The sequence below is a fragment of the Antennarius striatus genome, chromosome 1 (assembly GCF_040054535.1).
Source record: "Antennarius striatus isolate MH-2024 chromosome 1, ASM4005453v1, whole genome shotgun sequence".
Lineage (NCBI taxonomy): Eukaryota > Metazoa > Chordata > Actinopteri > Lophiiformes > Antennariidae > Antennarius > Antennarius striatus.
In genome coordinates this window covers 12328677-12354895 of record NC_090776.1, presented here as the reverse complement: position 1 = coordinate 12354895, position 26219 = coordinate 12328677, and the positions used below count along the sequence as shown (strand labels likewise).

The following is a 26219-nucleotide window of genomic DNA, read 5'->3' as shown; positions in this document are numbered from 1 at the left end:
AAATCTAAATTTCCACAGTTAACATTAAATAACGTGACACCGTTCAGAATCCAGAGGGATCGTTTTATTTGTTGGATGAACAGATCCTGGCATAAAAACACTTAAACAGCACAGGCATTGACTGCAGAGAGAAGTGCATGACCTGAGGATAGGTTTAAATGTAGCTCACAGCTCTAAAAGCAGGAGTACAAATGTCACTAATTTGGTCAAATCTACAATAGCATTATGCCGAATATAAAGAGGTTTAAAGGACGTGCCAATAGCATGCAGATGGCTTCATATTTGGAAGCAAAAAAACAAAAACCAAATACACATATAAAGGAAGTTGGAGAAAGTGATATATGTAGAGGTTTAGCTGCTTTCTTTGCCCAGGGTGTGTTTGTCAAACAGGTACTCCGCCATGCCACACTGAGGAGCTCCCATGCGCCGCAGGTTTGACACCCAGTCTGCCAGCTCTTTGATGGATTTCACCTGCTCATCCAGGAAGTGTGTCTCGATGAAATCATTCAGCTGAGAGAAAGAGATACTCAAATTAGAGCTGAAACAAGCAGCCCATTGAATATGAAGGTGCTTTGCTGTCCTGCTGTAATTTAATACTCACATGTGGGTCATTGTGATCTGTGGCCAGCTTGTGCAAGTTCAGCAGCGACTCGTTCACGTTCTTCTCAAGGAGCAGAGCAAACTCCAGAGCCTCCACACCACTGCCCCATTCATCTTTCTCTGGCTTCTGCAATAGACAGCAGATCAGGAACACTTATTAAAGAAGATGTCAAAAAGGCCAATGGAGGGAAATTCTCTGTCCACATCGAAGATATTTTACAGTTTAACGATGAAGTCAAATTTTAACATTTGACACAGACGTTAAATGGGTTGTGTTTGTGTGTCTGTGGCAGATAAGCTGGTCAGCGGACTCGCACCCTTCTTATCTTTTATCCCATTGCTGCCCTAATGACATGGACTGCGCGATAATAACCAGAAAGTGTTTTCACACCCCACGTTGAAGTTGAAACTATACAAATTGATAAAAATTTTACATCAAATGTGAGCTCGTACCATGATATCTTGTAGGAAGATCCTTCCCCCCCTCTGGTTCTGCATTTTCATTAGCTTCTCAGCATGCTCCCGCTCCTCGTGTGACTGATTACGGAAAAACTTGGCAAAGTTGTGCAATGCCTTGTCATCCCGGTCAAAGTAGTATGCCTGTAAAGACAAGAGTAGAATGTAGATATACAAAATTCCAACCAAACCGAGAAAACATTACACTCTTCTACCTTGTAACCAAGAAACTACAACAAAAAACTATTCATACACCCACACTTTAAAATGAAAAATAACATTTTGGTGCAAGTAGTAATATCTACACAAAAAATTATATTTAAAGCCCATAGGCTTTGAACTAAACAAAACATTCATGCTACATAAAGCAGTGAATTCAATCTGAAACACAGAATTTAAAAGCACATTTATAAGGAAACTTGGCCATAAAGCTGTGTGAGGGACTGAAAGGTTGTAGGGCTTGTTTTTTCAGGGCAGACACTGCTCTGTGTTCTGACATAATCCCTAAAGGGACTTAAACCTTTGGTTTATGGACACCGATCATCCAGTTCATGTCTGTTCAAACACGTCATTTATCACTTTTTTCCAGTTAATCTTTAATGAAGATGTTTGTCCTGAATGACTTTATTCATCGCTGCTATAACCTACTCTCTGCTGACCATGCTTATTCATGATTCACATGTACTTCCATCTGTAGGGTGCACTCTGCAGGCTGTCAGAATACACATTATTGTGGCCCACTAAACATAGATGCTTTACAGTAATAACACCTATCATTGTAACTGTTGCCCTCACGTTAACATCTGCTACCCATATTATTATCTGCTGTCATGCTTCAGCGTTTTCATTTGTTCACACTATGCAAACTCGATTCCTGGTCCGATAGACAGGTAGACATCCTCACCATAGACAGGTAGACGTAGGAGGCATACAGCTCCAGGTTGATCTGCCTGTTGATTGCTGCCTCGCAGTCCTGATGGAAGTTCTGTCTCACCAGAGAACTCATTGTTCTGAAACATAGAAAACAAACAACTCAAACTTACTCTGCTGAGAGACAGAGAGAGAGAGACCGAGACAAGAGACAGGTATAGATGTACTGTAGGTCTAAAGAATGTGTAATTCCAATACCAATACAACAGAAGCAGGAAAACTGATCTTAAGAAATCACCTTAATTTGAAAAGGGAAAAGTTCAACCAAATGGCCAAATTAAAAAAAACTGCAATTTCTCAATGCAATACATTAAAATTTGAACTAGTTAACTTCTTTTATTTCTTATTTACAGTAACAATTTTGTTTCCTGAATTTCTGACATACTGACATTTCCATCTTTATGAATACCACAAATAACTCAATAGTACGAGCTGCAAGATGGTTTCAACTAATTTTATTCATCAACTGAATGTTAAAGTCAAATTTCATATTTTTTCCTGGAAGTGGAAAAGTAATGACACTTAAGTGTCAGTAGATGGAAAATCAAGTTTTGTATTTGTTTCTTTAACATTTTAGTTGAGAACTTTCATTGAAAAAAAATGAAATTGATTTCATTCATAACAACTTTGTGAAATCACAGTTTGTGTTGTTGAAATGAACCTCAGGGTAAATTGTCAAACACAAACACTTTCAATATTCTTGAACTCAGAAACAATTTGTATGACTGAAAACGGTGTACATAGAAAACAAATGATCTCACAGTGAGCAGGTTTTATAAAACGTGGTCTGACACAGACATAAAGGCCCCTTTCCCGGAACAGAAGCGTCCGTTCGCTAGCAAACCTCCTTATTGACTCCATAACACGACCCGCCAAACGTAACCACGTAGATAAAAACCAACAATCTTCCATCTGTTTACAACCAGCTCGAGCAGTGATAAAACTACGTCATGCGACGGAGAGAAGTTAGAATTCCAATCCAATGTGGTTAATTTTAACGTCACGCTAATAACATATGTAATATTAACACATGATAAGGAATTAGCTTAAATTACGCTCGACTCGTTGGACATTAACGTTACGAGCCGAAGAGCTAACTGCGTCACAGCCTCAATGGGAGACGGCCGCGACGAGACGACTAACCATACCCTTACAAAGGACGTTTCCTCTGCCTATGCTCAACTTTTAACGTCAGTCAATAGAAACAAGATAGAGAAATGTATAAAAACAAGATCTTACCAATTCTCAAAGGCGTCTGTGAGGAGGTGGAAAGTCAAGTGCTTTGCGTTGCTGGCAGAACAATTTCAGCTAGCTAGCAAGCTAATGATGTTTAAGATGATTTGGCTAGCTGATGCTTTAAAGTAAAATTAGCTTTGATTAGTAGTTAAAGATGATAGAGCGGGTGATCGAAATAAGCACTGGTTAAAGACAGTAGAAAGGTTTCCGTTCAAGCACTGTTGAAGCAGGTAACCTTCACTGTCCGCAGGAAACACGATTAATTACCGACTACAGCGGGAACCACAATATAAATGAGAACGGTCGCGACCGTGACGTCACTAGCAGGAAGAGGGCGGGACATGAACATTTGTTGTTTTTCCGTACGTACATGTGTTTGTGGAGTCTGTAGATTTCCACTTTACCCTGTGCTGAAACGTGATATTTAAGTGAATATAATTTTACGATCTATGTACTGTAGTTTGTTGTTAAGTATTGGGTTGTAAAAAAAAACCTTCAACCTGAACACATTTCTATTTTAATGACCCCTTTTAGTTTAATCTCATCATTAATAGTACATGACCTCGTTGTAAACCACGTGTTGACTGAGTTTACACACATTTGATTTTCAGGTAATTATTGATTAATATTTGTAAATGAACCATGTCATATCAACCTAACATGGACATATGTGAATTCACTGAAATGTGTTTCGTTACGAATAAAAAAAACACGTGTAAATCCTATGTTTAAAAAGAAAAAATTCAATTTGCTTGCTTCTGACATTTTGTTTTCGTTTTTATTTGCATAATACGTCTATCCTCCAACATTGTTTTTGAACAAACAAGGTTACTGACACGTACAGTTCATGATACAATGGAAATATAAAATGAATAACTCCATGTCTGACGTGGTGACCAAGCAAGGTGGAGCGGACAGATAAAGCAGAACAAGGAAAGCATGGCAAAAGTCATAACAAATGATGACTCATGAAAATAAAACATTCAGTCCAGTCTTCAAATCAGGCACATATTGGCACGTCCTAGCTACAGTACATGATTTTGTGATTTCATTAAAGTACCTGTGCAGAGTGCAGAACTTATAAAGTAATTTCACATTTTTATACGTTCTAATTTGTACGTCTAAAAACTGCAATATTAACTATGATTACAGAATTTCAACATTAATTTGCAAATATACAACACTGGAATTTACAGGAAGTACCATAGTCATAATTCACAGATAAAACATTACTTAAATGTAAGAGAATAACAACACAAGCTGTGGTATTGAGTATGAACATGACCACACAGAAAAAAATTCAGGCTTTAGTAATGTAGAATTATTTCACATCTAACATGTGTTGTCATCTAAAAAAATAAATAAAATTATTTATGATATATGAATATTTATGAATAGGGTGTCACCTGTGTGTGTGTGTGTGTGTGTGTGTGTGTGTGTGCACGCGCGTGTGCTTGCGTGTGTTAGGTTGTTATAAATGTAACAAGGCAGTCACAGACTGCAACATCCTGCGACACCCCAGAATTCAAAATTTTACCCTGATCTACTTGCATAGGTCAAACACCAAAGCTAGTGCTCTGACCTACTGTCATTGATCAAAACACTAGCTTTGACCTATGGTCTTACTCACACTGGCCTCCCTCATCATGATATCTTATCCGGTTCTTGAGTGTACAGAAGTTGATATTTGACATTGACCTAGTTTTCTCAAGGTCAAGGTCATCATGTCATTTTCATCCCCTTTGCCGCCTGAGTAATCTGCTTTTTGTTTCATCTTTCTGTCTGTGAAGATATTTGGTGGACATATGAAGGAACGAACGGACGATTTAATGGAAGAACACACAAATACTGACAATTACAATAAATCCCCGCTTTGAAGCGGGATGTAACCATTGATCAGATGAACATATTAATATTTGGAAGCACAAGTAAGCATAATACAGTAGTACCATCAGCTTCTTGCTCACCTCAGCCCATTTATTTGTCTTCTGTTGTAATTAAAGTAGACTTTAAGTTATCTGTAAGGAACTGAAATAAATAACCAACATTAAAAGAAAAATCAACATCTTTATGTTTCTAAACATGTTTTTTTAGGAACATTTAATAAATGTTTCTCCCAATATTTAAATGAAGCTGTGAATTTATTTTATTTTTTTTACATTTTTGTGCAACAAGTTTACATTTAATTGAAGCAGTTTGATTTTATTATGTTGTAATCATATCTAGTGTGTGGAAATTATTAGATTTTTTTTATTTCATCTTCTCATGAATCTATGATAAGTAGCTGATTTGTTTTATTGCAGCGTGTTGGAACAAGATATAGACTGTAAATCCCCTTATTATGGATTTCACAATATCCCATGACAATGACTGGGTGAATGATATCAGCTGGTAAATTTTACACAACAGAGTCAGACGAAGGGACCAAGATGAAGTTCCTCACGAGAGCAGAAAGCTAGTGGTATTACAAAACAATGGAGAGTCAGGGACTGACAAAGATACAGGATTATGTCAAACACCAGGACATGACTAACAAGCTTACTGAGAAATGCTCTGCTTGTTCTGGAAAAAGTTCAACACTGAAATTGCTTTATCTGGACTCTGAGGTCACTTTATCACATTTTGATTCCTTGAAGAAAAATATCAGTTTAATTTCAGTTATGGGGACAAGGTATTGAACAAAGCCTTGACTTTGAAGCCAATTCCTAAACAACATTTTTATATATACAGTACATACCGTATTGGCCCCCAGTACATACCGTATTGGCCCGACTTAACGACCGCCATTGGTTAACAACGACCGCCATCGGTTTAACAACAACCGCCATCGGCGCTATTGACCTACAGGGTGCCAGTGGAAATTGGACTACTGTTGGTCAAAGAAGGAGAGGAGGAAAGTGTGTTTGGAGGAAGAGAGAGAAGAGGAGCGCCAAGACTATATAGGACTGAGAGTAGGGACGTTGAATGTTGGAACTATGACAGGAAAAGGTAGAGAGTTGGCTGACATGATGCAGAGAAGGAAGGTAGACATACTGTGTGTCCAGGAGACCAGGTGGAAAGGTAGCAAGGCTGGAAGTTTAGGAGCGGGGTTCAAGTTGTTCTATCATGGTGTAGATAGGAAGAGAAATGGAGGAGTTATTTTGAAGGAGGAGTTAGTTAGGAATGTCCTGGAGGTAAAAAGAGTGTCAGATAGAGTGATGAGTCTGAAGCTAGCAATCGAAGGTGTGATGTTCAATGTTGTTAGCGGGTATGCTCCACAGGTAGGATGTGAACTGGAGGAGAAGGAGAAATTCTGGTTGGACTTTGATGAAGTTGTACAGAGCATGCCTAGAAGTGAGAGAGTTGTCATTGGTGCATACTTCAATGGACATGTTGGTGTAGGTAACAGAGGTGATGAGGAAGTAATGGGCAGGTTTGGTATCCAGCAAAGGAACGCAGAATGACAGATGGTAGTTGACTTTGCAAAAAGGATGGATGGCTGTAGTGAATACTTTCTTCCAGAAGAGGCAGTAACATAGGGTGACCTATAAGAGTGGTGGTAGGAGCACACAGGTAGACTACATCTTGTGTAGACGGTGTAACCTGAAGGAGATCAGTGACTGCAAAGTAGTGGTAGGCGAGAGTGTAGCCAAACAGCATAGGATGGTGGTGTGCAGGATGACTGTGGTGGTGAGGAAGATGAAGAGGGCAAAGGCAGAGCAGAAGGTGAAATGGTGGAAGCTAAAAAAGGAAGAGTGTTGCATGACTTTTAGGAAGGAGTTAAGACAGGCTCTGGGTGGTCAGGATGTGCTTCCAGATGACTGGAAAACCACAGCTAATGTGATGAGGGAGACAGGTAGGAGAGTACTTGGTGTGTCATCTGGAAGAAAAGTAGACAAGAAGAAGTGGGACACTGAGAGGACTGAGGAGGGTAGACAGGAGTACAGAGAGATGCAGCGTAAGGTGAAGGTAGAGGTAGCAAAGGCCAAACAAGGAGCTTATGATGACTTGTATGCTAGGTTGGACAATAAGGAAGGAGAAACTGATCTATACCGGTTGGCAAGACAGAGAGACAGAAATGGGAAGGACGTGCAGCAGGTTAGGGTGATTAAGGATAGGGACGGAAGTCTATTGACAGGTGCCAGTGGTGTGATGGGAAGATGGAAAGAGTATTTTGAAGAGTTGATGAACGTAGAAAATGAGAGAGAACAAAGACTAGAAGAGGCGACTGCTGTGGATCAGGATGTAGCAAAGATTAGTCAGGATGAAGTGAGGAGGGCATTGAAGAGGATGAAGAGTGGAAAAGCAGTCGTTCCTGATTATATACCTGTAGAGGTTTTGAAGTGTCTAGGAGAGGTGGCAGTAGAGTTTCTGACTGGGTTGTTCAACAGGATCTTAGATAGTGAGAAGATCCCTGAGGAATGGAGGAGAAGTGTGCTGGTGCCCATTTTTAAGAACAGGGGAGATGTACAGAGTTGTCGCAACTACAGAGGAATGAAGCTGATGAGCCATACAATGAAGTTATGGGAAAGAGTAGTGGAAGCTAGACTAAGGGCAGAAGTGAACATTTGTGAGCAGCAGTATGGTTTCATGCCAAAAAAGAGTAACACAGATGCAGGATTTGCTTTGTGGATGTTGATAGAGAAGTACAGAGAAGGCCAGAGGGAGTTGCATTGTGTTTTTGTAGATCTGGAGAAAGCTTATGACAGGGTGCCCAGAGAGGAACTGTGGTATTGTATGAGGAAGTCTGGAGCGGTAGAGAAGTATGTGAGAGCGGTGCAGGACATGTATGAGGACTGTAAGACAGTGGTGAGGTGTGCTGTAGGTGTGACAGAGGAGTTCAAGGTGGAGGTGGGACTGCATCAGGGATCAGCTCTGAGCCCCTTCTTGTTCGCTATGGTGATGGACAGGTTGACAGACGAGGTTAGACAGGAATCTCCATAGACTATGATGTTTGCAGATGACATTGTGATCTGCAGTGAGAGCAGGGGACAGATGGAGGAGAAGCAACAGAGGTGGAGGTGTGTCCTAGAAAGGAGAGGAATGAAGGTTAGCCGCAGTAAGACAGAGTACATGTGTGTGAATGAGAGGGACCCAAGTGGAAGAGTGAGGTTACAGGGAGAAGAGATCAAGAAGGTGGAGGATTTTAAGTACTTAGGGTCAACAGTCCAGAGCAATGGAGTGTGGAAAAGAGGTGAAGAAGCGTGTACAGGCAGGATGGAACGGGTGGAGAAAAGTGTCAGGTGTGATGTGTGATAGAAGAGTTTCAGCTAAAATGAAAGGAAAGGTGTACAAAACTGTGGTGAGACAAGCGATGTTGTTTGGTCTAGAGACAGTGTCACTGAGAAAAAGACAGGAGACAGAGCTGGAGGTAGCAGAGATGAAAATGCTGAGGTTCTCTCTGGGAGTGACCAGGAAGGATAGGATCAGGAATGAGTACATCAGAGGAACAGCACATGTTAGAGGTTTTGGAGATAAAGTCAGAGAGACCAGACTGAGATGGTTTGGACATGTCCAGAGGAGAGATAGTGAATATATTGGTAGAAGGATGCTGAGTTTTGAATTGGCGGGCAGGAGGCCTAGAGGAAGACCAAAGAGGAGGTTTATGGACGTAATGAGGGAGGACATGAAGGTAGTTGCTGTGAGAAAAGGATGCAGAAGACAAAATTAGATGGAGGCAATTGATTTGCTGTGGCGACCCTTGAAGGGAAAAGCCGAAAGGAAAAGAAGAAGACATATCGTATTGGCCCGAAAATAAGACGACCCCCTCTTTATCAAGACTCAAGTTTGAAAAACGACTTTTTGAACACCAAATTTAATTTTTATACAGAAAATAATTACACTAATAATAATAAACCTTTATTTTCCCAGTGGGGAAATTTGTGTAAACACATCAGTACATCTGAAACAAATGATAACAATATATTCGAGAGAAAAAGCATGTTATTTTGCCTCATTCAAATTGTGCAAAAACTGTCTATCACATCTTAATATCTGAACATTTGAATATGCAAACTCAAGTGCAATCATATTTGTAAATGAATGGTGAGTGGCACCAACCTTGCTACCATCCGAGGACCGACCCACTTTTCTCCATTTTCTGTTCTCTAATTTTCTTCTTTCTCTTACCGCTTTCTTTTTTATTTTTCGTGCTACCCCTATCTTTTTTTCTTCTTCGTGACAGGGGTTCGCTTTGGCCTGGGGAGTTCAGTTCAACATTCGCTTTAAAGATATCTGGCGCCATCTAGCGTTGTGAATGGGTATAGTGTCTAATATTTAGTCTGGAATGAGGTATTTTAGCCTTTTATCATATCAAAAAAATACCAGTCATAAGAACACAGATTCCACTAATACTGATCAAATTCCAGTTTCTAGTGATAACATGCCACAACTACTTTATTCATACACTGTGCAGAGAAAGACACTTAAAAGACTTTTTTTAAACAAATTTTTATTTGTCTTTTGAAAAAGTTTAATCGAAGAGGCCAAATCCCATGTCGTCATCAGACTCCTCAGATTCTTCCTTCTTCTCTTCCTTCTTCTCCTCAACTGCAAAACAAGAATCGTTTGGTATCATTTCCAGCTACTATCACATTTAAAAGACATGTTCACGAGGTCACTAATGTAACTCATGCAATTACTGTCATTCATCTTAATGTCAGTTACTGGTTTAATACAAGGCCAATAATTTATAACTGTAACAAACAAATTAAGACAACTTTCTGTCCAGGTGGACATCAGGATTACTTTTTTTTAGTTAAACATTAAAATCCAAGAAAATCTAAAAAAACATGAAGTGAAGGTAAAAGCTAAGCTTCAAACCCACCTGCAGTAGAGGCTGCGGCTCCTCCAGCGCCACCAGCTGCAGAGCTGGCAACGGCTACAGCGCCACCTGCTGGCACACTGGCCAGCTTACTGCAACCTAAGGGGACATGGGTTTGCAGATATGAAGCACACACAATGACATTGACAAATACATATGTATTTGCCAAGTCAAAAATAATATCTATGATCACTAAATATAATCAGTTCACTTCTTTCTACAATAAGAATCAACACTTAAATATATTGTATGTCATTTTGCCAAGTGAATTCTATTACAGTTCCCATGACATTTGCACTGTTGTTGTATATGTTATAGAATTCCAATACTAATACCAAAGCATTATCACAGCACCAGAATAAACAGTTAAAAATAAAAGTTGTGATTTGATCAAGCTTGTGCCAGCAACACACTATTAATCCACACAACTGCTGAAAACAAGATAAATTATGTTTTGATGCCCCTGAGGCAAAGATTTTTTTTTATTTTCAATGTTATGCAACAGTAGAATTTTTATCAGGATTTAAAATCAGTGGTGGTACAGTAGCTCTGAGAGCCAAGATGCTAAGTTCAAGCATGCTATAACATGTTATTCATGATCCAGTCATTCGTCACAATATCTTACCAAATAATTACAAGAAAAAGAAGCAACTCCATTAACCCCACATTTTTGATCGGTAGTATCAAGTACACCCACCTGAGGCAATGACCTCCTCCACACTCTTGCCGCTGAGTTCAGAGATGACCTGTTCAGATGAAAATTGTAAGAATCACAACTGACCACCAAAAAAAAAAAAAAACAATGAGGAGAAGGATACTTATACCTTTTGCAGACGTGTGTCATCAGCCTCAATGCCAACACTGTCCAGGATCTTCTTGATGTCCTTAGCTTCAGGCTTCTCATTGCCACCCAGGGCAGCGAGCAGGTAAGCAGCAACGTAACGCATCCTAAAAAATAACCAGGACACTTAGGAGCTGTGAGCACCAAATTTAACAGATATCACTGACCAAAAAACAAAAACAAACATGCCAGTTTAATCCCATTTCTTATATAAAGACAAGTTAAAACCTCTGTACCAGACAAATCCACACAATCTAGAGTTTGGGAAACATTTGAGTTTTGTCAGTTGTCAAACAGCCTTAACTTTCACCCGAAACTACTCTTCAACAATCAGCTGGAGTGTATGAACTTCGAAAAGTTAATAGGTCAAATTCGAATCAGTACAACACTGATGACAGATTTCACGGATGTGCTAGCTACCATCATGAGAAATTACCATGCTTTGGAAAATAACAGCAAGAACATAATGTGCGCCATGTATTGTTATTTATAGAACTGAAACGACACACAGACATATCCGCTAGTCACTCAGTGTACTGTTAAACAATACACCCAAGTCCTGGTCTTTACACACATGTGGAGGCGCGCTAGTGTTCCGCTAACATTAGCTAAATGCTAATAACCGACTATGCATCGTTGAAAACCATCAATGTAACTTAAACCCCTTTATTTTACACTTATTTTCTACCTATGTTGGAGGGTTGCTTACTCGTTGATATAACACACTTATTTTCTTTGTGATTCACACATTTATTAAGGCATTAAAAGAAAACTCACTTGCTAGAAAGGCGAACGCGTGTTCACTTCAGCGCTAGCACAAACAGAAAGGAAGTTACGTCATTGGAAGAAAGCGGAAGACGCTTTCGTTTCTTCTTCGTCTCCGTTAAAAGAGTGAAAGGGACTCGATGGTCGCCTGGTGTACCGGAGTGTTCAAGTCAACGCCACCAAAGTTCCAGTGATAGAGCTTTTTATGTGTTTTAAATGTTGGAAGGAAACACCTGAGGTTTATAACGACTTTCATCAGTATGAATATAGAGGATGTAATGCGTCATTACACGTTTTTATTCTTTTTACATCAATTGATCACATGCTGAATTAATGAAAGTATGTAATCCTCCTGACTACCAGTACTGTAGTTCAAATTTGTCCTCTGTAGAGAACATTTGTAAACTTGAATATCTCCCATTTACTGCACAATACTGAATTAACGGCAGCTGTCATCTACAAAGGATGTTTAGGGCTTTTCAATGATACCTAATGTGAAAGGGTGGGGCTTTGGTACCTTTCTCTTTCTCATTAAATCCATCAGTGCAAGTGCATTTTATGGGAAGAAGAAAAGTAAGTGCATCATACTTATGCACTTACAACACATGGAGAAAATAAGCGTTAAATAAAGGTGTTTAAGGTGAAAAAATTTTGGCTTGAAATGTTGTTGGCATATTTTGTATCAGTCTTTTAACAAAATTTTTAACATTGTCTCAATTATTTTGACTGCATTTTAGCATAGTATTTTATTGTTTAAAAAATGTCCTCTGGAGTGGACATTTGTAGTTATTTCCTCCAAATTGTTCTGTTTTTTCAAATGACAAGAAAGGGAGTCATTCTCAAAAGCAGAGAGACTTTTACTTAGAATTGTTGAGGAAACTCAGATATTGAGTTATCCAATGAAGAAGATCAAGATGCAGTGTTTGAACCAGATGCAGAAGAAGATGATTCTGGGAGCTCTGAGGATGTAATTCAGGCAGGGCAAGCAGATGCAGAGGATTCAGATCAAACAGAACAGTCCACATCTAAGTCCAGTCGGCGTCCACTGTGGAGCAAGGATCCAAAGTACATCTTAAATTTGTATTCTAAAAAAAATACTCAGTTTCTTTGACAAGTTGAGACACATTATAATTTTGTTTTTTCCCTTTACTGTATTGCTTTTTACATTCCGCTTCAGAGCAGTGATGTATTATAATTGTCAGTGTTCATGTGTTCGTCCATTCGTTCGTTCTTCTGTTTGTTTGTCCACCAAATATCTTTGCAACCATTGCAGATAAAAAGATAAAACAAAGCAGATTACTCAGGCGGCAAAGTGTATGAAAATGAGATGATGACCTTGACCTTGAGGTCAAGGACAAATTTCAACTTTTGTGCACTCAGGAACCGTATGAGATAGAAAGACGAGGGAGAGGAACAGTGTAAGACCGTAGATCAAAGCTGGTGCTTTTATTTGGCAAGGGCTCCCTTGCATAAGACATCTGTAATCTCAATGGGACTCACCTGGATAAATAAAGGTTAAACAAAATAAATAAAAATCTAACCATGCACTAGCTTTCATCTATGGTCAAAGACCTCAGGACACACGCAGAAGATGGTCCAAGAATGACAAAAATGTTTGTTTAGGTGTCAAGGCCACTGGCAATTGCTGAGTACAACACCAACATGGGTGACGTGGACTTGGCCGACCGAATGTTGTTTCTGCAGGATGACGTCTCGCACTTGGAAGTGGACAGTGCGTGAAGTTTTTTTTCACTTTTTTGACCTGGCAATCACCAACTCATGGGTTCAGTGTAGGAGTGAAAGGCAGTTTCTGGGGAAGGAACCACTGAAGTTCCTTGACTGCTCCTTGCTGAAGAGTGGATTGGGCCCAAGCAGGAATTGCAAGTGACAGTGGAGATGACTCCACTCCCCCATGTCAAAAGTGGAAACCGCAGCCAAATGCAGCTGTGAGACACTACGGCGCCATTCATCTTCCAGAGATGGTGGATGAAACACATGCATCAAGGTGTCACAGATCCGGCTGCAAGAGCAGAACTTTTGTGATGTGCATAAAGTGCAAGGTATTCACTTGTGTTTCCAAAGGGGGGAATTGCTTTTCGAAGTATCATTCCAAATAAGCACAACAAAGCAAAAGTGATGATGGAAAGTTAAAAGCTGATGTTAAACTCATTCAAATGTTGACTTTCTGATATTGTCTTTGGGACTAAGTGGTTACCATCAAGGTTCAGTTTTACATGTATGGCGTTGAAATAGACAGACAGACAGACAGACAGACACCCACCCACTATAATGGGCACATGTTATGATAAAAATATATTTTTTAAAAAGTTTGCAGTATTCACAATCCCCTCCACCTTATCGTGGTGGAGGAGATTGTATGTCTCAATGATCCTAGGAGCTAAGTTGTCTGGGGCTTTTTGCCCCTGGCAGGGTCACCCATGACAAACAGGTCCTAGGTGAGGGACCATTATTTAAAAATAATTGTGATTGGACAATATTTTTTTTCCTGGTAGCCAGGAGGATAATTTTGTTAACAACACCCAAATTAAAATGAACCGATATGCAAGAGATATTAACGATGAAATATGCTAAATGAAGAAATATAGCAAAATGTAGCAAACATTTTTAACTGGCATGATGCCATTTTTTGTTTCCTTGTTTTTTTTGCATGAAATCTGTACTTGATCCACCTAAGACTAGAAGTAAAAGATTTAACCCAAACTGCTTTCAAATAAACAGATTATTAAGAACAAAAAATTGTCTAATTAAGGCTGCTTTAGTCTGATTTCAGATTTTTGACAAATCTGAAATCGGACTAATATCTGTTTTCTTGCAATAATCTTAAATTTATCATAGTTGATATATTTCATCAGTATTTGATTTGATTACATATTTCGTAATTATCTCGTCTGTTTTAGTGCCCACATTTTTATGACAGAGAAAAGCAGTCTCATTTCTCCATCCATTTTTCAGCACTTTCCATTCGTCCAACAGTTTACGCAAAACTTTGTGTATTTTTGCATTACTCCCTAGTTTATTAACCCGAATCAATTTCATCTATTGGCACTCCGACTGCTGGCGGGGCTCCCAGTCCACTCCGGCCTCTTGCTCTGTCCTCAGCCCCTGCTGCTGCTGCTGGACCCGGTCCCGGGCGTGATTGATTATGGTTGGCAGGAAAGATGAGGTGGCACAACAGTCTTCGATGGATTTGATCCACACCATGCGAAACCAGCAGCTGTGCTCTGATCTCAAGCTGTAGTGTGAACAACCACCTCTAATGAATTGCTGTCACATGCACTATTCTCTTCCAGGCAACCAGCCACTGATTTAACACTGAGCTCCTGTTGCAGACAATTTTAATGAAGGTATATAAAAAAATTTGTGCACTTAGGATTCTGACTGACATAGTCTTGTGAACATAACTGTATCCAGAGTTTGCATTAAGGGAGATGGAGATGCAATGCAACATCAAATAACAAGGAATTTAAACCAATTGGGGGCGGGGGGGGTGTTCTGTGACAAAATGGTTTCAGACTAAACTGTGTTATGGAATCGTTTCTTTTTCCATACACATCAATAATAAAACAACAAAATACATTTGACAGTTTTGGAGTTTTTGCAGTTTAATTAATTAATCCTAGAAAAGCTACCAAAAATTTAGCTCAACGGTATTAATTTGAACCGCAGAACTTCATTTGCGGTAAAGGATGGAGAAACTGAAGACAGGGAAGGGTCTTGTGTCAGTACAACAAGGAAACTATTGTTGTTGGAAAGTAAAAACTCTTTGGGGACTGTGTTACTTGAAGTTTTTATTTGCAACTAATGAGAACTAAAATTATGGCCTCCCAGTTGCACGGCTCCACCAACCAATTAAGTTCTATTTTACATATACTGTACTTCTGTGTGTAGTAATGACTGTGAGGGAATTTAATAACAGTTATAAAGTGTACTTCTTTTTCAAACAATGAAAGTTATCTCTACGTAAAGTGTATGATTCCAGTTAATTTCTCTTTAACCTAATTTTTTAATGGCAATGCTAATTTAAGAGAGAGAGACAGACATGGTGGCAAACACCCAAAGCGCAACACATTCCAAAATATGGACGCTTCACAAACACATTTAAACCAAAAGCTCTCTGCAGTTGCTGCAGATTCAAGGCGGGTGTCTGAACTTAGTATCACTAGTTCAGTAATACGCTCAGAAGCTCCATTTCGCACCTGATGGTGTTGATAAAAGACAGAAAGGCAGATTGACATCGCATTGAGGCTGACCTTTGACCTTTTGATGGTAAAATCACACCATCTTTTCTTCCTGTTGACTTTTAATCATAATTAGAGGTCATACTCATCAGCCAGCTGAGGGATCAAGATTCAAAGGTTAGAAATATGAAGTACATCTCATGGGTAGTAGTTTGGTAGCTGGAGAGGTGATGGTCGACCTCTGACGGCCTCGGTGTTGCCATGGTGTCCTTGAGCGGAGGTACTCAAGTACCATCAATAAAAAACTGAATCCAACAGGAATCAAAAATGAAATGTCATCTTTGTCCTCAACGACCAAGACACGCTCAAGTTTGCTTCCATTAACAGTTTCCTCCCCTTCATATAATTACGGTGACAGAGCGATAGAGGACGACTGAAGCAGAGAGGCATTTATTGGAGTAGCAGCTACAGCGTGCGTCAACAACAGTTGTGTCAGATTTGTCAGAAGATGAACACCACCTGTTAGTCTCCAGACCTGGAATTTCAAGTTCATTCTGGTTCCAGCCCTTCAGCAGTAAGTGATGCTGACACATTGATATTCTGCATTTCCATCAAGATCAAAAAGAACTCTTAATGTGAGTCGTGTGCGATCTCTTTAAAGATGGATTCTTGAAAAACATCTGCCTTACATGTGTCAGGCGTGACCAACAGCGAGAAACTTGAAGACCATCATTGAGTGTTGCCGTGTAGATATGTCTTCGAAAATGAGTCTTAGATGTTGGAGCTAAACCTGCAGTAAATGACAAGCGATGGTTTTGATTATTAAGAACAGAGACATCTTTTGGTTCTGATTAGTAGGAACAGAGACATCTCTTGGTTTTCATTGCTAAAGAATGGGATCAAATGTCGTCTCGCTGCTAATCCACCACGTTTTTATTCTGAATGCTAGCGGACAAAAACTGAACTAAATCTGTAATCTGTGATGTAAATGTAAAAAAAGACACTGAAAAGCAACACATTTTTATAGTGTTTATTTAGCTTCCAACCAGTTTGTTCTACATCACAACACTTTACATTCCACATCAATGTAACAGTAACTTATATAGGAAAACAGAGAGCACAACATAACACAACACAACCTCAAAATATTTATCCTAAATGAGCACCGACTAAAACATTTCTAAACATTATCAAAAATTTCACAATTGTTGCACGTTTGGTCTTGGTACTAGACAGAAGGATCCTCAGCTCAGATTTCAGAAAAGATGTTTCGATCTTGCGTTTGTGAGTTCGTACAGCTGAAGAGGCCTCAGGGATTCGTCTACGTCTGTGCTGCTTTTCGGAGAGGCTCGGCTGACACGCAAGTACCAATCATTCCAGATATTTGTTTTTAGGAAAATCACTTATAAAAATTGAGAAAAATATCAAAAAGAAAAGTATTATAAAAAATACTCTATTGACCATCCCAATACATAGACAAGAAAAACAGGAGGAATACCGAACAGTACTTCTCAAAATGTTACGATTCGGTTAAATGACAATGGTTAACATTCAGTGGAGAGCTCGATTCCAAGCCTCGTTACATTTTTTTTCCTGATTCAGTATGACATGAGTTCAAGCAGTTACTGAAGCAAGCCAAAGCCAGAACACAATCAAAAGACGAGCTATACATTATTTTAAGACTCTTCAACATTTATGTACAACCTCAATCCTGCTACTCATTTATCTGCCTCATAACAGAAGTATGCTAACAGTAGCTTGTGGAATGGTCGCTAGCTAGACACACTTTCTCTTCTGCATGCATCCTGACAATCATTAGGTAGGAAGCAAGGCTAATGCCTGGACGTTTTAACTGCAAAGGGTCTGCGTGATTACCCCTGTGAGAATTACACATTGTGTTTCTGAATGCGGGGCCCCCATAATGCATCTCTGCTGCTTCAAAGTGGTAATTTATAGTGACATTGTGATAAAATGACAGCTATTACAAGAGGTGCACAATTACATAATATTTTTGAATGTTGTAAAAGACCTTGCATAGATACTTCAATTTTATTATTAAATTTTAATGAGGAGTAATGAATTAAAGGATGCAATACAACTGGGCTACACTGTTGTCATGTAGTGTAGTCATTATTAAGCTATTTTAAGCAATAGAAAAGTACTATATAGACAATATTAAAGTAACAATTAAATAGATGCAAAACACTCTCTGCTAAATTGTGTGAAGCTAATGCCACAAGTAAACTTCGTATTTATGGGAACAGCAGACTTTGAGGTTATCTTGATGGTGATAATGGAGCTAAATTTGGGCTCTTGGCTAATTATATTTCCAATTATTAAGAAACGATCACATGATCATCTCTTTAGAGCCAAACATGTTCCACTTCACGGATAGACCAATAAACAACAAAAAACACATTTTAACTTTATAAAGGATGAGGTGCCATTAAATGTCAGAAAGTTAAGTGTGAAAATGACATTTGATGTTTTCCGAATCAAGCAGCTGACCTCATCAAACCTCACTGAATGTGTAAAGACTTTTGATAAAATAACAAAACAAGTAGAAAAGATGCGTTGGGGTAAAAGCATCAGGAGAACAGATCTTTTGGGTGCTGACAAGTGGGGCCAATCAAAATGCTTAGCTTTAAAGAATTAATGATGCTGAGCAGCTGTGCCTTGTGCATAAATGTGCACAATGTTTATTCATGACGATACGCTTCACCAAACTCCAGACAAACTTCCCGTCACGATGGGGAACGCTAAACATCAATGAGGTGGGACTCAACTACGCTGCATCAAGAGTTCTTGAAGAACAGAAGTCTAACGGCAGAGGACCACAGAAGCGGTTTCTTTATCCATCGTCTATCCAGCATTGACATTGGTTACGTGAATCATTGGTTCTGTCTCGACTACATGATGCATTTATCCTGAGCCGGGACAAATATGGCTTAAAGACGAGCTTACATTATATCCAACGCTTGATGGTACATCTGCTGTGGAACCTAAAGACTGATCAATAGATTGCTGGAATTAAATTAAATTCGCTTAGGGGTTGACTTTTTGTCGAACACAGAATGATGAGGGGTTCTTGCAGATAACCATTTACGCTGAAGTCAACTTTATTCTTTCCTTTGCTGGGAAAGTGAGAACAATTTCTGAATGCTTACTTTCTCCCTTTTAGTACAATCAGGTCTTATGATACGCTTAAAAAGTACGTATCAGAATAAAAATGTGTGTATTTGGCAGCAAAACGTCCATAATGTCTCTGAATGGAGGAAAAGCAAGTCCTTCAAAGATGTCAGTAAACACCCGGATAAAAAATATTCCTTATGTGATATTGATTATAAAAAAAGAACCAAAATAAAAGTTCATCATGTGCTGATTTATAGCTCAGTACCCTAAACATGGTTTATATTCCTGATGAACATACAGTTTATAATATGTCAATTACAAACATCTGTTTTTATGACTCAAAACAATGATGAAGTCTGACTAGAGCACAATTATAGTGGATGAAACAAACTGCTTCATATTATGAGTTTGACTTAAACTGAGATGTCAATGATGGATGCAAACGTTAAACGACTTCTCAGTAAAAGCTGCATCCAGCAAAGAGAACACAATGTTTCCCTCTCATGTTACTCAGAAGTTTATGATTATGATTTATTACTTTGATAAAAGCAAAAATGTGTGCCTCTGCGGTGACAGGAATGCAGTTCAAAGGTCACTGAGGCTCCGTTATATCACTTTCAGCACCAACAGAGCTTCTCATAGTGGTTTGACGTTAACTTAAAGGGCAAAGTTGGAGAAGAACCTGAAAGTAATGCATTACTTTTGTTCTGAACTGTCCTTTTAGTGGTTTCTGTCCCACCAAACATGTAACTAAGCCTAATTTACTGACACCTCCATAACTTCTTTACTCCGACATGCTTGCAGGGCAGCTATAAAATAAAAACGGCATCGCTTAAGGTTTTGCACAAGTTAAGTACACTGCCCGGCCCAAAAAAAAGTCACACACTCTAATATTTTGTGGGACTGCCTGTAGCTTTGATTGTGGTGCGCATTTGCCGCGGCATTGTTTCGACAACCTCGTACAACGTCACAGCATTTATTTCTGTCCAGAATTGCATTAATTCTTGTATTGACAATAGGAGTCAAACCACTCTGCAAGGTCTTCTCCAGCACATCCCATAGACTTTGAATGGGGTTAAGCTCAGGACTGTGGGGGCCAATTGATGTGTCAAAATGATTCCTCACAATTGGAGTCCGATAAATATTGGCATTGTTGTCCTGGAATATGATCGTGCCATCCAGGAGAAAAAATCCATTTATGGGATTGCCTGGTCATTCAGTACATTCAGATACTCAGCTGACTTAATTTTTTTGCTGAATAATATTGCTGAGCCTAGACTTCACCAACCGAAGCAACCCCTGATCATAACCCTGCAATTTGCTTATTGAAACCCAAATGGTGACTTTTTTTTTTTGGTCAGGCAGTGTATATACTTAAACACATCATTTGTGAGAATAACATACACAAAGCATTCCATAATTCCTGATGCAAGCGTTTTAATTACTAGCACATAACATTTAACCATTAAAAAAAAAGACAGAACTGAACACAGTACGTAAGATAAACTGATATGCCCTGAGGCAAACGGCAGTAGCTGTGATAGAAAAAATAAAAACACTAACTTTCCAGTCAAAGGAATTGTGTGGTTGAGTCCGAAAGGCTCAAATATGCATTCAAATTATCCATTCAAAAATAATGCACACACGTGAGTGACCACCTACACTGACAGTCATGACCATTCTTATATTTATCTAGAGTTGAAGTGCCCAGTGTTACAACAGTGAATATTAAATATGGTGCAGAAAAAAAGAGAGGAACAAAACATGTGTGAGCAGGAATCAGACTAAACTTGTGTTTGTTTAGTTTTTTTTAAGAGGATAAGAAAGGAACCAGAACGTACGTCCAGAGGGCTAGAAGGTAGAGGGAGGGGAGGCAAGGAAGCTGGATTACACAAAAGATCCTACTGGGGATAGTTGTTCTGTTGCCGGCGCTTCGCCGACCTCATTTTCTCAAAGCGTGACTCCATTTCTTCGAGTACTTTGGGGGTGTACCTTACTACCAGCTTCACTGTGCCCTGAGCCGCTTTGAGGAGTTCCACAGCTTTCTCATGGTGCTCACCTTCCACGCTCTGAAAAATAAACAAAAACAACTATAAGAGGAATAACAGCCACAGTTAAGTCCACGCTTTTATGGCTTCATAATCCAAAAAGCAATATACTGCGGGAAACCGTTAAGCAATAGGTATGCAGTAACCTTGGAAGGCACAATGATCCCAGCAGTTTATGGGTATTCGAGTGAATATAACATAAGCTTTGGCAGCAGGGCTAGACGCGCCATATAAAAAGTTTGCAATTTGGAAATTTTTTTATGAGAGAGCAAACACAGTCAAATGGATGATCCTGGAAATGCAACGCATGCATAGCGTGCAGCTATAACAACCTCTAAATGTTGTAGTTAATAAAGCAGAGATTTAAAAATCCCCATGTAGGGTTTAAAAAGGCAACAGGGTGTGTGCTCTCACAATTTACCTCTTTTTAAGGACGTTTTGTTCTCGTCCCATGTGCTGAAGTCTTAATTTTATCAGCTACTGTACGTTGGCTTTAAATCTAATATTGTGGAATGAGCCGTGAACATTGAACGTACCACCCCGTTAACAGAGAGAAGCTGATCGCCTCTCTTCAGGCCTCCGTGCCGGTCAGCGATTCCTCCTGGGATGATCCGAGAGATGTATATGGGTGAGTTTTGCTCCTTCCCACCCATTATATTGAAACCGAGGCCTTCCTCTGTCTTGGGCAGTTCCACGACACGTGGATGAGAGTGTCCCTCACTTGCTGCGAAGGCTGCCACAGTAGCCTAATAATAAACCACATGAACCATGTAAAATCACACTTCGTGCGTTTCACACATTGTCTTGAGGCGCGGGGGGTGTGGGTGGGGATGTCTAACCTTAGCTGTGGCATTGGCCCTGACTTCAGGACTGCTGTTGATGTCCACAGTTTCGTACACGTGTTCATAAACCTGAAGAGACATTTTATCACATTCCTCAAATGGCTGTCCACGCTAAACCAGACTCAGAACAGACAATCGGTGGTGCTCTGTGGAGGACAGGCCTCCAATGTTTATATCCTACCACAACCTTTACATGTGTAAAATTACTTCATCCCACCTTTCATCTAAGTTTGTGTAAAATACATTCAGCAGTTTCTGTGTAAATAGGAAAAACGGTGAAATTCACATGTTCTAGCAATTCAAGCAAATCTTTAGTCCCTCAGTAAATTTAACAGCTTTATTCCTGGCTCCACGCAACACATTTCTAGTAAGTTTCAAGGAAATCCACTGAGCATTTTTGAGAAGTCCTACTGACCAACAAACAGTCCAACCCCGGTGAAAACCTAACATCCTTGGCCGAGTTAACGAATGTCATTCACAGTTCAATCACTTAAGGACAACACAGCATCTCACCTCTCTGACGGCATTACAGAATTCACTCTGTAGGACCCTCTGCAGCGCCTGAAGCTTCTGGGGGGGCACTTCTCCTGTCCTTTGCAGCTTATCAAGCAGTTCAACAGCACGGTTAATATCTGTTTGCAAGAACACAAAGATCATCACCAGGCCTTTAAGTTAAGTCTGCAAATAGAAGCAATGAATGCTCTGTTCCAGGTGAAAAATGAAATTTGATGATCACTGAAGCTGGAATATTCTGTCAAATACTAGTACCACAAATCAATAGAACCAGAGTAAAATATGGTGCTGAATGCTATACTGCACCTATAAATATAAAAATTATTCAAAAATTTAAAGTTAACTTTAAAAACAATTGCTTACAAAGTGCTTTTTCAGACAAAAAAAAAGACAGGACGTAAAAATGTATGATCACAAGACAATTTAAAAATAAGAGGATAAAAAGATGCAAAATGCATAGATGATAAAAGCAAGAAAGATCCGAATGAGAGTAAATGAAGAAAAAAAGAGAATGAAGACAGTAAAGTAATAAAAAGATGACATCACATCACAAAATGTAAGCAATACAACCAAAGGGAGTAAAAACAATAAAAGAAAATAAAAGAAAAATGAAATGAAGTCACATCAAAATAAAAGTAATAAAAAGAAGACGAATAAAAAAGAAAAGAAAAATTAAAGTCACGCTAAAAAATGAGTCATAAAAACTAATGGAATGAAAACATGAAAATACAAAAGACAATATCAGATAGAAGACTCCAGGCCACAGAATAAAACTATAAAACACAAAATCCCAGGGGGGAAATTTAGAGCAATGAAACAATAAAATAAAACGATATAGACCATAATAAAGGGTGACATTGCATTAAAAAAAAAAGAGTTAAATTTGATTTAAAAATCCTCAGTCACCAGAAGTGATGGGGAAATACATAAAGTCGAAATAAATAACAAGCACTTTCGTCATTAGTCTATCTCATTTATGTTGTCGCATTTACATGGCGGGACCCATTGCTCTGTCAGTCTAGATCTGTTTGTGTGACCTGGATAAAATAATTAGTTACCATTGCATTCACCTTTTCAATAACGTTTAATAATGGAAGTGTGTTCCTCTCCAACTCACTGCCCATTGTGTGTTGATAGACACGACCAGAGCTGACGAACAATGAGCCACAATCAAAGTTTGCTGCGACAACAGATCCTGATGCTAATGGCGTTTAAACTGTTCAAGTGCACGAAGATGTTTTGTTTATGACAGTAAACAAACGCTGTATGTTAGCAAACAAGCTAGGCTAACTTCTTACTCTGTTACCACAAATTCTATAGCTAGTTCGCTAATAGAGCTAAAACAAACTGGCCTTTCAGATTATTGCTACTTTAGCTCGGTGCCGACATGTAGCTATCCGTAGCGCATCTTTAACGCGACATTAGCTGACTAACACAAGAAAGTAAACATCACAAAACACCAGCTAGCTTTGGCTAACGCTAATTAAGCTAGGTTAATGTCTCCCCATCAACGAACCTTCACAAGCTAGCCACTAGCTAGCCAATTAACTTTACCTCTTTCCAATCGCACGGGCTCCCCAAGCGATGCCATTCTTGAAATGATGAGCTGTTTGACGTCTGATAAATCTTCCGTCAAATGATAGATATAGAAAACTAAATTCGGTAATCCTGTCTAGCCTTACAAGTGCTTAACAGGGATGATAAATCAGATTAGCTAAGTTAGCTGGCTAGGCTAGCTGCCAGTGTCACGGTACGTTTAGGAAACCTCGTAAAATGGAAAACCCACCTCGCTCAGCATGTTTTGATTAGTCGAGCGCTCTGTCCTAACTACAGTTTAAATTATTAGGTCCACATAAGTCATCAATAAACACCATACTTTCATAGAATTAGTTATATTTAATATGACGTAACGCCTTATCCACACATAGTTATATGATGACTGAATTTAGCACACATGAGTATTTCACAGCTCATCCATGCCTTTTTAGTTCGTTCTTCCCATCATGTTGATGTCAGTGTCGTGAGAAAGTGAAATTTGCAGACTGTGACGTCATGCAAACAGCACGATTTAACGCTGCCACAGCTAACAAAATGAGACCAGGTCCTAAATAGTAGTAGTAGTAGGGGATTATTGCATGATATCCCGTGTGTCGGTGACATGGAACAGACAGTCTGTGGCTTTCTGCTGACACCTTGGAGGAACTCTCCCTCTGCTGCCCTCCCCTGTTCGTCAGCAGCAAAACCTGAGGCTGGAGCAAAGAAGTGCAGAAAACTGCTGCTGCACTGCTAAAAAAATAAAAAAAATAAAAAAAATCAAAAAAATCAAGTATGATTCACTTCTGACCACACCCCAGTTGGTGATGACATACAAAAGGTTTTTCCTTTGACAGCTGATGAAACACACATGCTGTGATATCACTTGAACGGGGGGAACACAGCAATGTTTGCCTTTATATTGATAAAATGTGTCCATTGATTGTTTAAACGTGTTCTTTTCTTTTGTATTTAAGATTCATCACAAATGCACACTACATCATAACGGCAAATCTGTTCACATGTGAGATGTATGATCATAACAGATGATATGGTTTGGCCTTCTCTGCAAACACAGGCTTCACTCCGACTCAAAGACAACTGATTTGTGAGCATATTGCGTATTACTTTAGCAATTGATCGGTGGATGGCAGATTTTTTTTTATTGCTTAAGCTTTGTTGGACAAAAATACCCTGATCTTTTACTCATAATGAATGAAAATGTTCAGACCCAGAATGTAATAATAGAGGAGCGTTTGATTCATCGGCCTGTGTGCTGGGGACGTGTTAGTTCTCAGACATGATCGGATCATTCCTGTTCTATCATAAGCTATTTTTATTTGAAGAGCAGTCTCTTCTCGTAACGTAATAGAACAACTTATGCAGCAGTAACAGGAAATCTCACTATACCTCTTGTTGGAGATTTATGATAATGGATCTTTGGAGAGGAACAACTGAATGCTTGTCATCTTTCTCAGATGAAGAGGAGACTATTTGTTCTGAGCTTGTGTGTGTGTGTGTGTGTGTGTGTGTGTGTGTGTGTGTGTGTGTGTGTGTGTGTGTATATGTATATATATATAAAAACTTACAGCATCTTCATCAGCCTCCTCAGTAGGGTCCAAGAAAAATAGACGGTGGAATTTCTTTCTTCTGCTTTCCGTTTCCAGCATTTTGTTCTTCCAAATCTCAGAGGTCACACCTACCTTCAGGTTGACGAAGATGTTAAGGGAAGTGGTTGGGGTCACATTTAATACAAATATGAGACTTCGTTGGTTTGTTTCTTTTCACATGTTTGTGTGTGTTCTCTTCTCTCATGGATGCTCCCTGATCTTAGATTAGTTGAACACATTTTATTGTTATCCCGCTTCCACCTTAAAGTAGGACACACAAAGAGCGTATCCCTCCACCACGGCTGAAAAATAATCCCTGAATCTTTGGTTTTATCTGGATCCACCTCAAAATCTCATTACCTCTTCCCCATTCCATAGGCCATCTCCCAGCAGAATTTCATTCACATTCGAATCTGTTGCTAGTTACTTGTTGGTGGAGGTATCTGTGACATCTGGACCTTGCTGAGTTACGATCTGTCGGAGGGAATGTTGATGTGAAGCCATAGAGGTCTTTCAACCCAGATACCAAAACAGTTACTTGTTCCTTTATTTTGTTCGCAGTGAATTGCAGCTGCATGAAGTAAAGACATGTCTAAAGGTGGGATTAGCATGCCTCGATAAAGAAAAGGTCAGGTGCATATTTTAAACGTACACAAAAGTGCGGGTGAGGTCAATGCTACTGTCAGACATGGTTCATTAATAATCCATAACC

General features: G+C 39.3%; 3 protein-coding genes across 3 annotated transcripts; all 3 read right to left on the bottom strand.

Moving 5' to 3' along the window:
• Positions 1-42: 42 nt before the first annotated feature.
• Positions 43-3506, bottom strand: LOC137604684 (ferritin, heavy subunit). The gene is made up of 5 exons (XM_068328677.1): positions 3226-3506; positions 1961-2066; positions 1054-1200; positions 602-727; positions 43-510 (listed from the first exon to the last, which is right to left on the bottom strand). Exons 2-5 carry the CDS (start codon positions 2060-2062, stop codon positions 352-354), a joined length of 534 nt encoding a protein of 177 aa, XP_068184778.1. The 5' UTR covers positions 2063-2066; positions 3226-3506; the 3' UTR covers positions 43-351.
• A 6126-nt stretch (positions 3507-9632) lies between these two features.
• rplp2l (ribosomal protein, large P2, like) lies at positions 9633-11742 on the bottom strand. Its single transcript, XM_068314125.1, has 5 exons — positions 11643-11742; positions 10849-10972; positions 10722-10770; positions 10028-10123; positions 9633-9750 (listed from the first exon to the last, which is right to left on the bottom strand). The coding sequence occupies exons 2-5, from the start codon at positions 10969-10971 to the stop codon at positions 9674-9676; spliced, it is 345 nt and encodes a 114-aa protein (XP_068170226.1). The 5' UTR covers position 10972; positions 11643-11742; the 3' UTR covers positions 9633-9673.
• Positions 11743-16844: 5102 nt separating this feature from the next.
• Positions 16845-24107, bottom strand: lin7c (lin-7 homolog C (C. elegans)). Its single transcript, XM_068304769.1, has 5 exons — positions 23919-24107; positions 22365-22483; positions 21849-21920; positions 21546-21755; positions 16845-21030 (listed from the first exon to the last, which is right to left on the bottom strand). Exons 1-5 carry the CDS (start codon positions 23953-23955, stop codon positions 20863-20865), a joined length of 606 nt encoding a protein of 201 aa, XP_068160870.1. The 5' UTR covers positions 23956-24107; the 3' UTR covers positions 16845-20862.
• Positions 24108-26219: the final 2112 nt, after the last annotated feature.

Excerpts from the sequence above, each read along its gene's own strand:
- rplp2l (XM_068314125.1), bottom strand. The coding sequence starts at position 10,971 with ATGCGTTACGTTGCTGCTTACCTGCTCGCTGCCCTGGGTGGCAATGAG. Across the intron at positions 10,771-10,848 it reads ATGACACACGTCTGCAAAAG|GTCATCTCTGAACTCAGCGG; the intron begins GTATAAGTATCC and ends TCATCTGAACAG. Across the intron at positions 10,124-10,721 it reads GGAGGAGGTCATTGCCTCAG|GTTGCAGTAAGCTGGCCAGT; the intron begins GTGGGTGTACTT and ends ATGTCCCCTTAG.
- LOC137604684 (XM_068328677.1), bottom strand. The coding sequence starts at position 2,062 with ATGAGTTCTCTGGTGAGACAGAACTTCCATCAGGACTGCGAGGCAGCA. Across the intron at positions 728-1,053 it reads TCTTCCTACAAGATATCATG|AAGCCAGAGAAAGATGAATG; the intron begins GTACGAGCTCAC and ends TGTCTATTGCAG. Across the intron at positions 511-601 it reads CAGATCACAATGACCCACAT|CTGAATGATTTCATCGAGAC; the intron begins GTGAGTATTAAA and ends TCTTTCTCTCAG.
- lin7c (XM_068304769.1), bottom strand. The coding sequence starts at position 23,955 with ATGGCATCGCTTGGGGAGCCCGTGCGATTGGAAAGAG. Across the intron at positions 21,921-22,364 it reads TCTGTAATGCCGTCAGAGAG|GTTTATGAACACGTGTACGA; the intron begins GTGAGATGCTGT and ends ATGTCTCTTCAG. Across the intron at positions 21,756-21,848 it reads GGGCCAATGCCACAGCTAAG|GCTACTGTGGCAGCCTTCGC; the intron begins GTTAGACATCCC and ends GTTTATTATTAG.